Source organism: Centropristis striata, chromosome 16 (assembly GCF_030273125.1).
Source record: "Centropristis striata isolate RG_2023a ecotype Rhode Island chromosome 16, C.striata_1.0, whole genome shotgun sequence".
Classification (NCBI taxonomy): domain Eukaryota; kingdom Metazoa; phylum Chordata; class Actinopteri; order Perciformes; family Serranidae; genus Centropristis; species Centropristis striata.
The window spans coordinates 34,632,403-34,646,352 of record NC_081532.1 but is presented as its reverse complement, the minus strand read 5'-3'; the positions used below and the strand labels follow the sequence as shown (position 1 = coordinate 34,646,352).

At 36.5% G+C, this 13,950-nt stretch overlaps 1 protein-coding gene across 1 annotated transcript in view; it reads right to left on the bottom strand.

The window, feature by feature from the left end:
• Positions 1-13,950, bottom strand: part of akap6 (A kinase (PRKA) anchor protein 6) — a 296,322-nt gene that overhangs the window by 57,378 nt on the left and 224,994 nt on the right. Inside the window, 1 exon segment of the mRNA XM_059352817.1 lies at positions 4,983-5,246. Within this exon segment, the coding sequence (XP_059208800.1) occupies positions 4,983-5,246 (264 nt within the window).

The window sequence follows — 13,950 nt, the reverse complement described above, 5'->3', positions numbered from 1 at the left end:
TTTCACAGTGTGGTATTAGTACTTTTACTGAAGTAAGAGATCTGAATACTTCTCCCACCACTGTGTTTAAGTGAGCTCTAGTCTCTTAATAAAGCACTTTGTCTTGTTGAAATGTCTCCATACATTAGTGTGTGTGTGTGTGTGTGTGTGTGTGTGTCTTTCAAAATATATGTGTGTGTGTGTGTGTGTGTGTGTGTGTGTGTGTGTGCTCTGCGACCTCCTGCGACCCCCGCTGCTTTCTCATACAGCTGTACAGTAATAAGCTGCAGCGCAGAAATCGAACCCATTTACGAGTTCAAACGGCAAAAACAGACAAATGATCGCTAAAATGGAGCCGACTTCTCTTAAAATGGAGCGCTCTCTCTCTCTCTCTCTCTCTCTCTCTCTCTCTCTCTCTCTCTCTCTCTCTCCATACAAATGACTGCTATCAATATTTCCAATCTTCATTTCTCCAGAAGCTCAGGGCCTCTTTCTGCCAGAAATCAATGGCTTCCCACTGAGAGCTGCGACAAGGATCAAAAGTGAGAGCGGCTCGGCTCACTTTCTTCTGATAAAGTCTCGTTTCTATACAGTTTCATCATTTAGGCAGCCAGAGTGTGTGTGTGTGTGTGTGTGTGTGTGTGTGTGTGTGACCAAATTACAACTTTTCTCTGCCACATCTCGTCTCCTCCTGATTGCCTTCATGTTTGATGACATCACACGTAAATATCATCAGATGCCTGATTTAAAGGACATTTTTATAGTTTTTTTCTTCTTTTGTGCTCCTGGTCAAACATCTAATACCATAAATATAAACTAAATATTCCAGAAACACTTGAGGTAAATGCATATGAAGTTTGCTCTTCCAGCTTCAGTCTCTCAGTCACATATTTATTTAATTATCACCCAAAATGACACCTGTTAGTTTTCCAATCACAAGATGACTTTGTATGAATCTCACAGCTGTAATCTGGATTTTCAGATTAAGTGACATATTCAAATCACTTTAAAAGAGTTATCTTTTAGCTTTTTTTAATTTGAGCTCATCATTTTAAGTACAACATGTCTGTTAAATCTTCTTCTTAAAGCCTTTTTGTTTCATGTTACCTTTAGCTATTTTATTTCCATTTAATTATTAGTGCTGTTATCATCTGATATTTTGCTGTTTTTTATCTTTGAAAAGTGCTGCATAAATAGCATGCATTATATATTCCATGGATATTTGTTGGATGGATATTTATTCCTATTGGTTTGTTCTAAGTCACGTGACTTTCAAGGTCCCGGTGGTCAGAACAAAAAACATGGCGGACAGTTCTCTCATTTTTAGTGAAAAAATCAATATTTTGACTTAGTTTCTGCATAAAAATGGATTTTGATCACATTTCCAGCGAGAAATATATGTTTTATTTTCTAAATATTCACTCAGTGAATGTACATAATCACTTTGTATGTTGGAATAGCCACGGGATATGACTGGCATTAACTTGCATTGTTGCCAAATCCGTGTCAGTTTCAGTTTTGTGTCTTCTGGTCATTCTGTGTCTTTTTTGGTCATTTTGTGTCTTTTTTTTTATCATTTTGTGTCTTTTTTTTATTTTTATGTCTTTTCTGGTCATTCTGTGTCTTTTTTGGTCATTTTGTTTCCTTTTTTTGGTAATTTTGTGTCTTTTTTAAGTCATTTTGTGTCTTTTTTTGGTCATTTTGTGTCTTTTTGGGGGGGAAACTTAAGGAAATATGGTGCTGCGTTGAATTATGAGAAGGAAGGATCCAGCACTTTTCTGGAACTTCCTATTGGTTTGTGTCCATTTTTAGTGAAAAAATCTATATTTTGACTTAGTTTCTGCATAAAAATGGTCTTTGATCACATTTCTAGCGAGAAATATATGTTATATTTTCTAAATATTTACTCAGTGAATGTACATAATCACTTTGTATGTTGGAATAGCCACGGGATATGACTGGCATTAACTTGCATTGTAGCGAAATCCGTGTCAGTTTCACGGAAATTTGAGTGATTCCGTGGCTATTCCACGGATTCCTGTGAGACCATGTTGACTTTTCACCATGATGACGACACCACGAGTGTATTTTATTTGCCATAAACGTCACTTTGCAGCAGAAATGTCAAGTGTCAGTAGAGCAGACTATGAACTGAGACAGTGTGTGAGTTTTGTGTGTTTGTGAGTGTTTGTGTTCCTCTTTAGCTTCTTATGCATCATGTATTTCTGCGTCTGGGTGAGGATGTATGCATGTGTCACTCATTTACATATTTCTGTGTGTGTGTGTGTGTGAGGGCACATATACATACATGAATTAATGTCTGCATTTATATTTCACTGTGTGCACTTATATGGCTCTGTGTGTGTGTGTGTGTGTGTGTGTGTGTGTGTGTGTGTCTGGTTGTCAGTCACACGGCAGGGCTAGGCTAATCAGCGCAGCTAGCTGTTCGCTGTGTGATGTAGGCTGATTAATATCCTGTTAGCGTCCCGCGGCTTTTAAGGCTAACTGCTGTTTCCTCCATACATCCACCGCTTCAAAACACGCTGCCTTCATCTGGCCTCATTAACACCACGTATCACTCACACACACACACACACACACACAGCCAACAAGTTTCTCTTAAAGCTCGATGCTGATTGGCCAAAGCTTTGTCACATATTTCAAAGTTAGTGAAGAAAAGTTATGAGACGCTGAACATGAATAAATATCCAATAAGCTTTGTTTTCAAACTTTTTTTTCTGAAAACTAACCAGCTGTCAGTGAAGATGTTGAGTTTGTGGTTGAATAACTAGCCTCATAAAGAGGATGAATCAGAAATCATAATGGAAATTAAATATAATTTGGGATAATTTTATTGGAAGACGACTCTAAAATTCTGTTGGAACATTGACTTTGAAGTTTTTTGGAGGTCAACTTGAGGTTGCACTGGAAACTCAATGTGCTGGAAATTACATCCATATGTTGCATTGTTTTTAAAGAGGGCAACTGAATGCTGGTAGTTGCAGGAAACCAACTGAAACACACTGGCTGTGAACAAATTGTTGATGAAAACACACTCTATTATCCCTAAAAGGTAAGAGTAATGCAAAATTCATATAAACATGATTAACAGATACTTTTCTGTGCAGCTGTAAAGCTACTGGCTGCTAAAGTTTTAAGTTTTTTTGCTTTAATCTATCATTATGAAGTAAATGTTTATTGTACAGTGGAATGGCTGTAGAATAATGTCACCATCAGCTGTTATATTGGTTCCCTATCAGCTTCTCTTTCATCACACAATTCTGAAGAAGATCTGGTTTTTGTTTTCTGCCGTATGTGTCAGTAGTAAAGTTGAGTATTATGAGTTGCACCAAAACTTTTGGAGGCATTAAAGCAATAACACTGAGGCTCTGCTAATTAGTGTTTACAACTAGCTATCAGCTTCAAGTTAGCTTGCCTGGCTTGAGTCTTAAAGAAAAGTAAAGAGTGCTAAATAGATCATGCAAAAATATGATGCTATAGTTGTTGCTGTTCAAGCCACCGAACACCAGCCTAAAAATAGTAAAATGCATGACTTATTGAGCATAATGTTGTATTTTCAAAGTAAAAGGGCTTCATACATTTGATTTGGGTTTTTATGGCCACAGGTTGATGGAAGAAGCAAAGAAAGTGAAGCATTAGAGTGATAAAACCTGAGGTAAAAGAAGAGTGAACCTCAGTTGATGGAGAGAGTTCCAAACCAAGAGTGCTTAGTCCGTAACAAAACCTGCCAACTTATCAATACTACACTAGAACATTTCTCCTGTATTTACTTTGTGATTCTGACCTTATTATAGCATCAAGTGCCATTTTATTCAGGAGAACGTGAAGTTTAAAATCCCAGAGAGAGGCTTTCTTGATGAATCAATGATTGTGTAATCATGGTCACTACAAAGGCTCTGAAGGGCCAAACGACATGAATGTGACACGCCTAAAAAGCTGAAAATGTCCACTTTAACACACTATTAACGCATATGGATAGAATAAGTGGTTAGGACGTTATTAAGCATTTTAGAATTAGTCTCTCTCTGTCTTTGAGGGTTAAAAGGCTGACTGGAATGACCTGCTTGTTCTTATGAATATCAACAGACAGAAGATATGTTATGTTCTATGTTATAACCATCTCCTGGTGTAGTTTTGATGTAAATAACTGCAGTGTGTGCTGTGTTGTTGGAGGATGTGAGGAACACAGAAAGCAACCAGTGGCACCAACAATATCACCACTTATAAACCCTGCAGGGACAGTTTGAGGAGTTCTCTGTCTTTGATGTTTAATTACAGACGTGATCCCAGGAGCTGCCGTCACTGACTAGAGCAGGGGTCTCAAACTGGCGGCCCGCGGGCCAATTGTGGCCCTCGTGACGATATTTTGTGGCCCCCACCTTGATATGAAAGTTTAATGTGAGTTTTATATGAATGGCACTTTAGCGTGTTGTGTGTGGAAGGTCCCTTCAATTACTTTTTTTGGTAATTTTGTGTCTTTTTAAATAATGTTGTGTCTTTTTTTAATAATTCTGTGTCTTTTTAATAATTTAGTGTCTTTTTTAGTAATTTTGTGTCTTTTTTTGGTAATTTTGTGTCTTTTTTTTAATAATTTAGTTTCTTTTTAATAATTCTGTGTCTTTTTTAAATGATTTTGTGTCTTTTTTAGTAATTCTGTCTTTTTTTTGTAATTTTGTGTTTTAAAAAATAATTTTCTGTCTTTTTTAATAATTTTGTGTCATTTTAAAATAATTGTTTGTCTTTTTTTGTAATTCTGTGTCTTTTTTTTTTTTGGTAATTTTGTGTCTTTTTAATAATTTTGTGTCTTTTTAAATAATTTTCGTGTCTTTTTAAAAATAAATTTGTGTCTTTTTTGGTAATTCTGTGCTTTTTTTTTTTTTTTTTTGTAATTTTGTGCCTTTTTTTGGTCATTTTGATTCTGCCTCCAGCGGCCCCCAGGTAATCTGAGTTTGAGAGCCCTGGACTAAAGGAACTTTTCCTACCTTGAAGCTGTGCAGCTGCTCCGAGGCGTCCTTGTCTTGTCCCAGGCACGAGTTGAAGATGAGCAGCTCGGTGTCCCTGAGCCACGCCTTCAGCTCTTTGATACGAGCCTCCAGCTGCTCCAGCAGCGAGTTGGTGAGCGGCGAGAGGGCGGAGCGAGGGTTGTCCACGGCGACGCCCCGCCCACCGGCCAGCAGCGAGTTCACGCCGGCCGGGCGGCTCTGCTGCGAGGACGAGCCGGGTCCAGAGTGCTCCGACAGGATTTTCTGTGAGAAGAGAGAGGACGGAGGGGACGGAGGAGTTAACGGGGACTCATTGTTGTGTCAATATTCCATCATGCAAAGCAGCACATCAATCAATACACACGATCATTAATCATCCACCTCTGAATGTACTGATCAATAGAGAGGATGTCAAGGATTTATTCCTGAACTGCTGGAGGTTTGTGTGAGTGTTCGACTCTGAGCGGCTGCTGGAGATGTAATAATAATAATAATAATAATAATAATCATAATGTTGCTGTTATTATTTGTTGTTTATGGTTCTGTGCTGCTATATAAAGTCATATTCTCTTGTTTGAGGTAATATTATAACCATTATAAACTAGGTAAAATATCAGCAAAAAGGAATAAAAATAGTGCAGTAAAATGTTTTTCTATTCTATCTGATGTTTTTTGTGAATATTACTGCAGTATTATGCTGCATTTCCCTGCTGCAGGTGTTTCAGGTTCATTTTAACTCCTGTTTATCCTGTTGGGTAGATTAATCTGCAGAGATGCATCATAATCTATAAGATCATCGTGTGTTTTTGGAGTGGCTGTCCTGTCAGAACCACAGATCTTTAATTGGTCAGTAAAACAGCTGTTTTCAGCTTTATGACGACGACTTTTATCAGCTGATTTAAGAGGTGTTGGGTTTTTTTTTTACATTTAATGTCCAGATATCTGATTAAAAAGATTTAAAAAAATATATTAAAGAAAAATAAATAAATAAATGAAAACATAAATGTGAAAAAACGCTAAAAAATTACTTTAAAATATATAAAAATCTATATATAAAAATCTCATTTGCCTAATTATTTAATGTCGTAAAAACCTGTCTTAAAATATTTTAAAATATATTAAAGAAAAATATAAATGTGTTAAAACCTTAAATAAATAAATGAAAAAAAAATATATATAAAAAAATAATGAAAAAATAAGAACACAACTTAAAACAATAGAGAACATATCAAAAAAATGTATTTAATATCTAAAAACCTTTATAAAACTAATGTAATATTTTCTCTCCTGTGAGAACCTCTAACCAGTCAGAAAAACTGCTGTTTTCAGCTTGGTGACTTTGACTTTTCAAGCTGATTGAAGAGGATTTTAAACAGTTTATTTAGCTGAAGAAGGAGGAGAACCTTCTCTTCATCCTTCAGTTAATCACAAACATTCAGCATCAACACATCTGGAGATATTTTCACTGGACAGGAAGAGGAGGAAAACTGTCAAATAAAAATGTTCTATAAAATTGTCAGACAAATGTTTAAGGTAGATTTTCATGTTCCCATGGTTACTGTTTTCTCAGTTTTATGATCCTTCATATTCAAAAGTTGTGTGTCCTTTTTTAGGAAGTCTCTATAAATAACATTTAGTGTTTCTGGTTACAAAAATTGAGAATGAAAGAAATTAAATGCTAAAAATGAGGAGAAATTGTAAAATGATCTGATATTGTGTACATTAATCTGTTTCATTCTGGTGTTGTTCCATCCTTTTTTTGTTCATACTACAGTTTATCTGATATTTGTCTTAAATTATTCTATTGATGAAACCTTTTTCCAGAAGAAAGTGTATAACACATATAAATATCACAAAAAAAAAATCATAGATTTGATCCGTATTCTTCTTTTCGCCATCATTCGGTTACATAATAATTAATTTCTGCAGTGTGTCTAACGCTGCTTTTGTCACTGTGAATTAGCTTGATGTTGCTAATGCTGCAGACGTCTGTTATTACTGTGTGAACGAGCTTTCTGCTGCAGGAGACCAACACAAAGCTTCCACAGTGAAACTGGTGTTTTTCCAGGTGCAAACAGATCAGCTGCTAATTCACTCACACACACACACACACACACACACACACACACACACACACACACACACAACAAAACACCGTTTAGACACAATACAAACCCAAAGAGAGCTCGCTGCAAAGCAATCACTGTTTCAAATAGGAACAACTTACAATAACAACAGACTCCAAGTGTGTGTGTGTGTGTGTGTGTGTGTGTGTGTGTGTGTGTGTGTGTGTGTGTGTGTGTGTGTGTAATAAGCTCTGCAGAGTAATTTTCCAACCCCTGTTGATCACACAGTAAGACACAGAGAGCCGCTGAGAGACGATTCCCCACTTCGGTTTAGACGAGAGTGTGTGTGTGTGTGTGTGTGTGTGTGTGTGTGTGTGTGTGTTTTCCTGGAAAGTGCTCATCAATAGAGAAAAACAAACAAACTGGTGATGTTGTCTGGGCAGCACTGAAACGTTCAGAAAGAGAAAGTGATGAAGAGTGAATGTTTACATTTCTGTCTTTAAACTCTGTGTGTGTTTAGTAGTTTGAGAGATTTATAGAGATTTAATATGATGTTTACATAGTGGAGTCAAGTCAGAATCGTTAGTCTTTTTATTTAGTGGTGATTCTCTGCACTAGATGTATTAGTCACTTTGCAGATCATCATTCAGATTATTTATACAAACATAAATCTACTAATAAATTAGATTCCAATATAATAGTTACTTGGAAGTATAAATAAAAATATTTAAAAATTAGCTCCATCTTTACCAGCTGCAACATCAGTGATGAACAATAATAATACTGTGGATTAATAATCATCCATAAATATCATACATATGATAAGAAAAATATAAATGTGTAAAAACCTTAAATAAATAAATGGAGAAAAAAAAAGGATTAATAATCATCCATAAATATCATACATATGATAAGAAAAATATAAATGTGTAAAAACCTTAAATAAATAAATGAAAAAATTAAAATATGACTTAAAAATATAAAAAAATGATGAAAAAATAAGAACACAACTTAAAAAAATAGAGAATCTGAAACTGACTATTCTGCAGGATGATTTTAAAATTTTTTTGTATTTCTGATTCTGATTCTGAAATCAAATCAAACAAAATCTGAACTAATGCTGCAGATCTGACTGTGCAGAGAGCCAGTTATAAATCAGGATTACAGGTGACAACTGAGGCGGCCAATCAGATTTGAGGAGTGGCCCAGGTGACCTCAGTGCTGCATGAATCTTAATAACCACTTTTACTGTCTGTTGTTTGGCCTGTTGAAGTCTGTTTGCACACTGTGTGACAGAAAAAGAAATCAAAGATCAGGCATCTGAGGATTATTTACAGTTGATATTGCTCTGGGTGAACTATTCCTTTAACAGTCAGATGTTGGAAGCTGTGTGAGGTGTGTTAATATGTATTTAAACCTGTTTTGAGAGAAGAACGTCTCCAGACATATATTTGGTCTTCTCCAGTTTATATCACATAGTTTTAGAAAGCAGCAGATTATCTTGCAGCTCTTGTTACGACTTTAACAAGCGTCCATAACAAGAGAAAGTTTGAGCGTTCAGTGAACAGAACGGCTCCTGAACGAGCCCCGCATGGGTCCCTGACGCTCATTTGCATATGTATGTGTTTGTACAAAAGGTATTGAGCGGTTGGTATAGCAGCAGCGCCTGCCTCCTGAGTGGAAACACTACTTTAGCTGATCTGTGGCAGGTAAAACCAGCCCATTAGACGATGAAGAGGAGCGTTTACAGGACCCCTGACCGGACAAATGAGCAGTTAGCTGTGAGCTCTGAAGAGGAGCGCCGCCATTACGAGTGTGTGGTCGCAGAGAGACGCAGACGGGATGGAAGCAGCGTAATTTAAGAGAAATAAAGACCGAGAAACAAAAACATATTTTTTTCTTTTTTCTGCAGACATGATACATTTTGTTTTCTCTACAGGCGGTTCTGTTGTTCACTCTGCAAGTCTGTGTGTTTCCTGCAGAGCTGAGCAGCGTGGACACACACACACACACACACACACACACACACACACACACGCACACACACACACACACACACATGCACGTGCACATGCACACACACACACACGCACAAACACACACATTTCTGTCCCTCTTTAATACTTTTACAGATATTCTTCGAAACTTGTTTTGTGTCCTTCAGCATTTCTGTAATAATTTGTGTTTTTCAAATTACTGAATGTGTCTCTTAATTAAACCTTTTTTTAACCTCGCTGCAACCGTTTTTTTCCAAATGTAACATACTGTTAATGTTGCCAAAAGATATTGTCTTCATGTAAGTGTTTCAGACACTTTGTTGACGTGAAAACAGCTGAATTAAATTGTTTAGAAATGTTGTAGTTTATCTTGTATCCAAAAAACATATTAAAACAACAGGCATTCAGTTTCTTTTTTCTTAACTTTGATTTAATTCCAGCTAAATGTCACTTGTAATTAATTTCCGTAAAACATCTGAGAAAGCATGCATTTAGTGAAGCTTTGGCTGGTTTAAGTTTTTATCATGTCATATTTATTAAGTTGATTTTCAAAATCCCACAACCTCACGGCAGGTTTCAGAGGCATGTTTCAATATAAAAAAATTGCAACATTTATCATATCTAGAAACTGCAAAAACAGACATTATTGTTAGATTTTCAAATTTCTGAAGGTCCTTATGCAAATTCTGTCAGGAACATTCCCTTTGGAAAGCTGAAAATGCCATTTTATCAAAATCCCTTTATTCTAAATGTCTCATTTAAAAATTTGCCAAAAATAAACCATGTGCACAAACCAGATCCTGTTAAAAACATTAAATTCTGCTGTCCTCTGCAGCACTTTAACACCATGAATGACTCGGGTGAGACAAACAGTCACATGACAAAAAAATCTTGAAACTTTGACTGAGCAGCAGGCCGTTTGCACAGAGCAGAGAGGAGAGGACAGGCGAGGTTGGAAAAATGTAAATAGTTGAAATTTGTATCCATAGACAATGAAGCACCACATGCATGGATTAATAATACAGACGGATTATCACTGCAAGGCTACAAATGGTGTATTTAAGAACAGCACGGAAAAAATGACAAAAAATAATTGGAAAGACAACAAAGAAGAGATAGAGCGGGAAAAGGAAAAATGGGAATGGACCGATGATAGAAAAGAGAAATTAAGAGCGAGAACAAAAGATAATTTTTTTGAGAAAAATGTGGGAATGCAAATGGAGCAAATGAAAAAGATCCAGTGGGAGAGACTGAGAATGAAAAAGTGAGAGAGAGAGAGAGAGAGAGAGAGAGAGAGAGAGAGAGAGATGAAGAGAGGAGGAGAGTGAATGAAACAAAGAGAGACGATTAGAGCCGTCTGTTGTTTCTGCAGGTTGAAGTGGTGACCGAGTCCTGACTCCAGCGTTTTAGAGCGTTGATGGGAAAAGGATGAACACGCGGATGAAAAGATCATTTAAAGTGTTAATTTACCTGCAGCTGAACTGAAACAAAGAGCCTCTGTTTGTTTTTCATGTCATCTGTCTCTGCCACCCTCTTTATCACTTTTACCATCACAGATTTATGACTTTTATTTGTTTTTGTTTTTTTCTCCCTTGGGTACATGTTTTCTCTAAGAAATTATACATTTTCACATGTACTGATGAATCCTACTAATCTATCTATCTATCTATCTATCTATCTATCTATCTATCTATCTATCTATCTATCTATCTATCTATCTATCTATCTATCTATCTATCTATCTATCTATCTATCTATCTATCTATACGTATATGTACGGTGTGTCTGTCTTCTTGCAGTTTGACCTTGAACAACTGCGAAAAACGACAGACTGGTGCCAAAATCCCCAACAGAAAAGATTAAAGTTAATTTACCGCCTCTTTATTTTCTTCGTCGTCGCAGCATGTGTGTGTATGTATATATGTGTGTGTGTGTGTGTGTGTTTATGTGTGTGTGTGTGTGTGTGTGTGTGTGCACGCGAGAGAGTTATAAATTCTTCATAAGGCCAGGACAGTTCAGAGGCGAGGCTCAGGACATCAATTCCAGTTAATTCCCAATTTGTGTCAGAGCAGCAGATGCCGACGCCAGCACTGATAGGCCCGTTAATATGCTACTCAGACGCCATGTTGGAAGGGAGGAGGAGGGAGGAGGAGGGAGGAGGAGGGAGGAGGAGGGAGGGAGGGAGGCGAAGACGGATAGAGAGAGAAAAACAGAGGGGAGACCTTTGATATATCGTCAACATTTCCGCAAGAAAAACACCTTAAAATCTCAGATTAGAGAAGAGATTAATCGAAGTGAAAGAGGTGAAGAAGAGGAAGAATGAAGGAAGGGAGGGAGGAGACATGAGAGTGACAGGTGGTGATGGAGAGGTCTGCAGAGGTGAAGAAAGGAAGAGGAGAGACGAGGTTAGAAGAGAAGAGGAGGTAGAAAGTGTGGCTGCAGCAAACAAGCATTTTCATTTTCTTTATGGATTATTTTCTAGATAAAATGTCGTAAAGTGGTGAGAAATGTGTGAGTGTGACCACTCCTAGCTCGTCATGAGTCTGAATGAGACATTAAATCCACTGTAAACACAATGTGCCTCTATTACACATAAGTGGCAGGTGAAAGGTCACGCAAACTCAGGATTTAAACCTAAGAAACCGATGTTTGTTTTCCCTGAGAAACCAGAAATAACGTGTAAATTAACCTCTACATCAGGTTCTATGTCGACGACATAACTGTGTTCAGTTGTTAAGTAGGAAGTCGTCGTTTTTTTTTCCAAACCCTGCACTGTAAACAATTGTCTTGTACATTAACAGTAAAATACTGGCAGCAGGGTTGCCAGCATTCTACTGTTAATTTTAAAGTTCCTTGACTGTTATCTACTTTACAATATGGTACTGTGATAAAACCACATACTGAATTAAAGTAAAATCCTGCATTTCATTGATTTTTACAGTAGACTGAAACACAGTATAGTGCTGAAGCTATAGTTGCAATATTGTTGCAGTATACAATGCAGTCATTTTTTGTAAATAGAGCATATGATCATATATTTTATGGGAAACGGCAAGCTACCTGCAAATATGACCCAGAATGCATTGTTTTCTACAGTATAATACCTTTTTAATGGAAAACAGTATGTTACTGTCACAATTTGGCTGTTTTCTTGCAGCAATTTGTTACAGTGTGGTCTGTCACCGGAACATTAACCAAGTACTTTCATTGCCTAAACTAAACCATTCCAAATGTATCATGAATTTCGAAGACAACTAAGTACATTTATTCTCCGACTTTTTGAGCTAAATGAACAGTTTAAAATCCCTCTTAGACCAGCTGGAAAAGTTGTTGTAACAAAGCTGAAAAAAAAATATTTTTTCATAAGACAGATTTTTATCTTTTTTTTTTGTTGAGGTCTTTCATTAATTTATAAATTTCTTAGAAGATTTTTTTTTAAATTCAGTTTTATTTATTTTTTCATTTTATTTTTTAGACCTTTAATTGTAATTAAATTTAGTTTTTTTTTTAAATAATTGTATTTAATTTATTTTGTATATTTTTCGATAGATTTTAAGGACAGCAAAATAATTTATATTTGATTTTTTTTGTTATTTTTTTTATATTTGTTTTCATTAATTTCTTTTTTTCAGGTCCTTAAGTATTTATTAAAATTTTAATTTATTTACGTTTTTAGACTTTTTTGTCTTTAATTATTATTTTTAATAATATTTTTAGACTTTTTTTAGTTTTAGATTTGTCAAGGTTTTTCCATTCCATTATTTTTTAGAAGAAGTTTAGAAGGGTAGGATAAGTTTTAATTTATTTTTGATCTATTTTTAAAAGTTTCTTTTACAGTTATATTGCAATTTCGACATATTTTCAGGACATTAAGTTAAAAATAACTCTTGGATCATCTGGAAAAGTCAAGGTCACAAATCTGAAAAACAGCTGCAAACACATGATGAATTTATCGAATATGATGCATTTCTGCAGAATAAACTTCACAACAGAAGTACATTTTGCTGACGACATTTTTTATTTATTTAAATGCAGTGCTTTTACTTGTAGTGGAGTAATTGATATTTGTACTTTTACTGAAGTAAAACATTATAAAAACTTCTTCCACCTCTGTTAAATAGCAGCCTGAAAATCTATAAATCCTAGAGAGGGACGCTAACGGAGGGCAGCAAACTTCTGCGTCAGATCAAAGTGAACGAGGAGTCCGAGTCCAACGTGTTTTATGGAGGATGAAGGGAAACAGAGAGAGAGAGATTTAAAGTGTCGGCTTCACTGCTGTCTCTTTGTATCACTACCCAGAATGCCTTTGTTCCCCCGGTGACTACACACACACACACACACACACACTTTGATACGTGTGTGTGTGTGAAACGGCATTGTGAGTCCAAATGTCTCTTTGTCAGTAATAGAAGTTTAATCACAGTCTGGTTGACTGTGGCGGAGAAAGAGAGAGAGAGAGAGAGAGGGTAGAGAGAGAGAGAGGGGAGAGAGAGAGAGAGAGAGAGAGAGAGAGAGAGAGAGGAGGAGAGAGAGGCGTGAGAGAGAGAGAGAGAGGAGAGAGTGAGAGAGAGAGAGAAGAGAGAGAAGAGAGAGAGAGAGAGAGAGAGAGAGAGAGAGAGAGAGAGAGTCATCTGTTGCTGTTGTTTAAATTTCTGAAATGGAATCTGTTTTCAGAGGTTGATACATATGTTAATGCACACACAAACACACTTGCCAATAACTTTGAAGTCAGTGGTGTGAGATGGGTGATGTGTGTGTGTGTGTGTGTGTGTGTGTGTGTGTGTGTGTGTGTGTGTGTGTGCATCATCAGGGACTACAAGGAGACGCCACACACACACACACACAGATGGCTGTGTGCTCGCCCCGCTCGCTCCGTTTGTTTTCTTCGGAGGAACAAAGTCACAT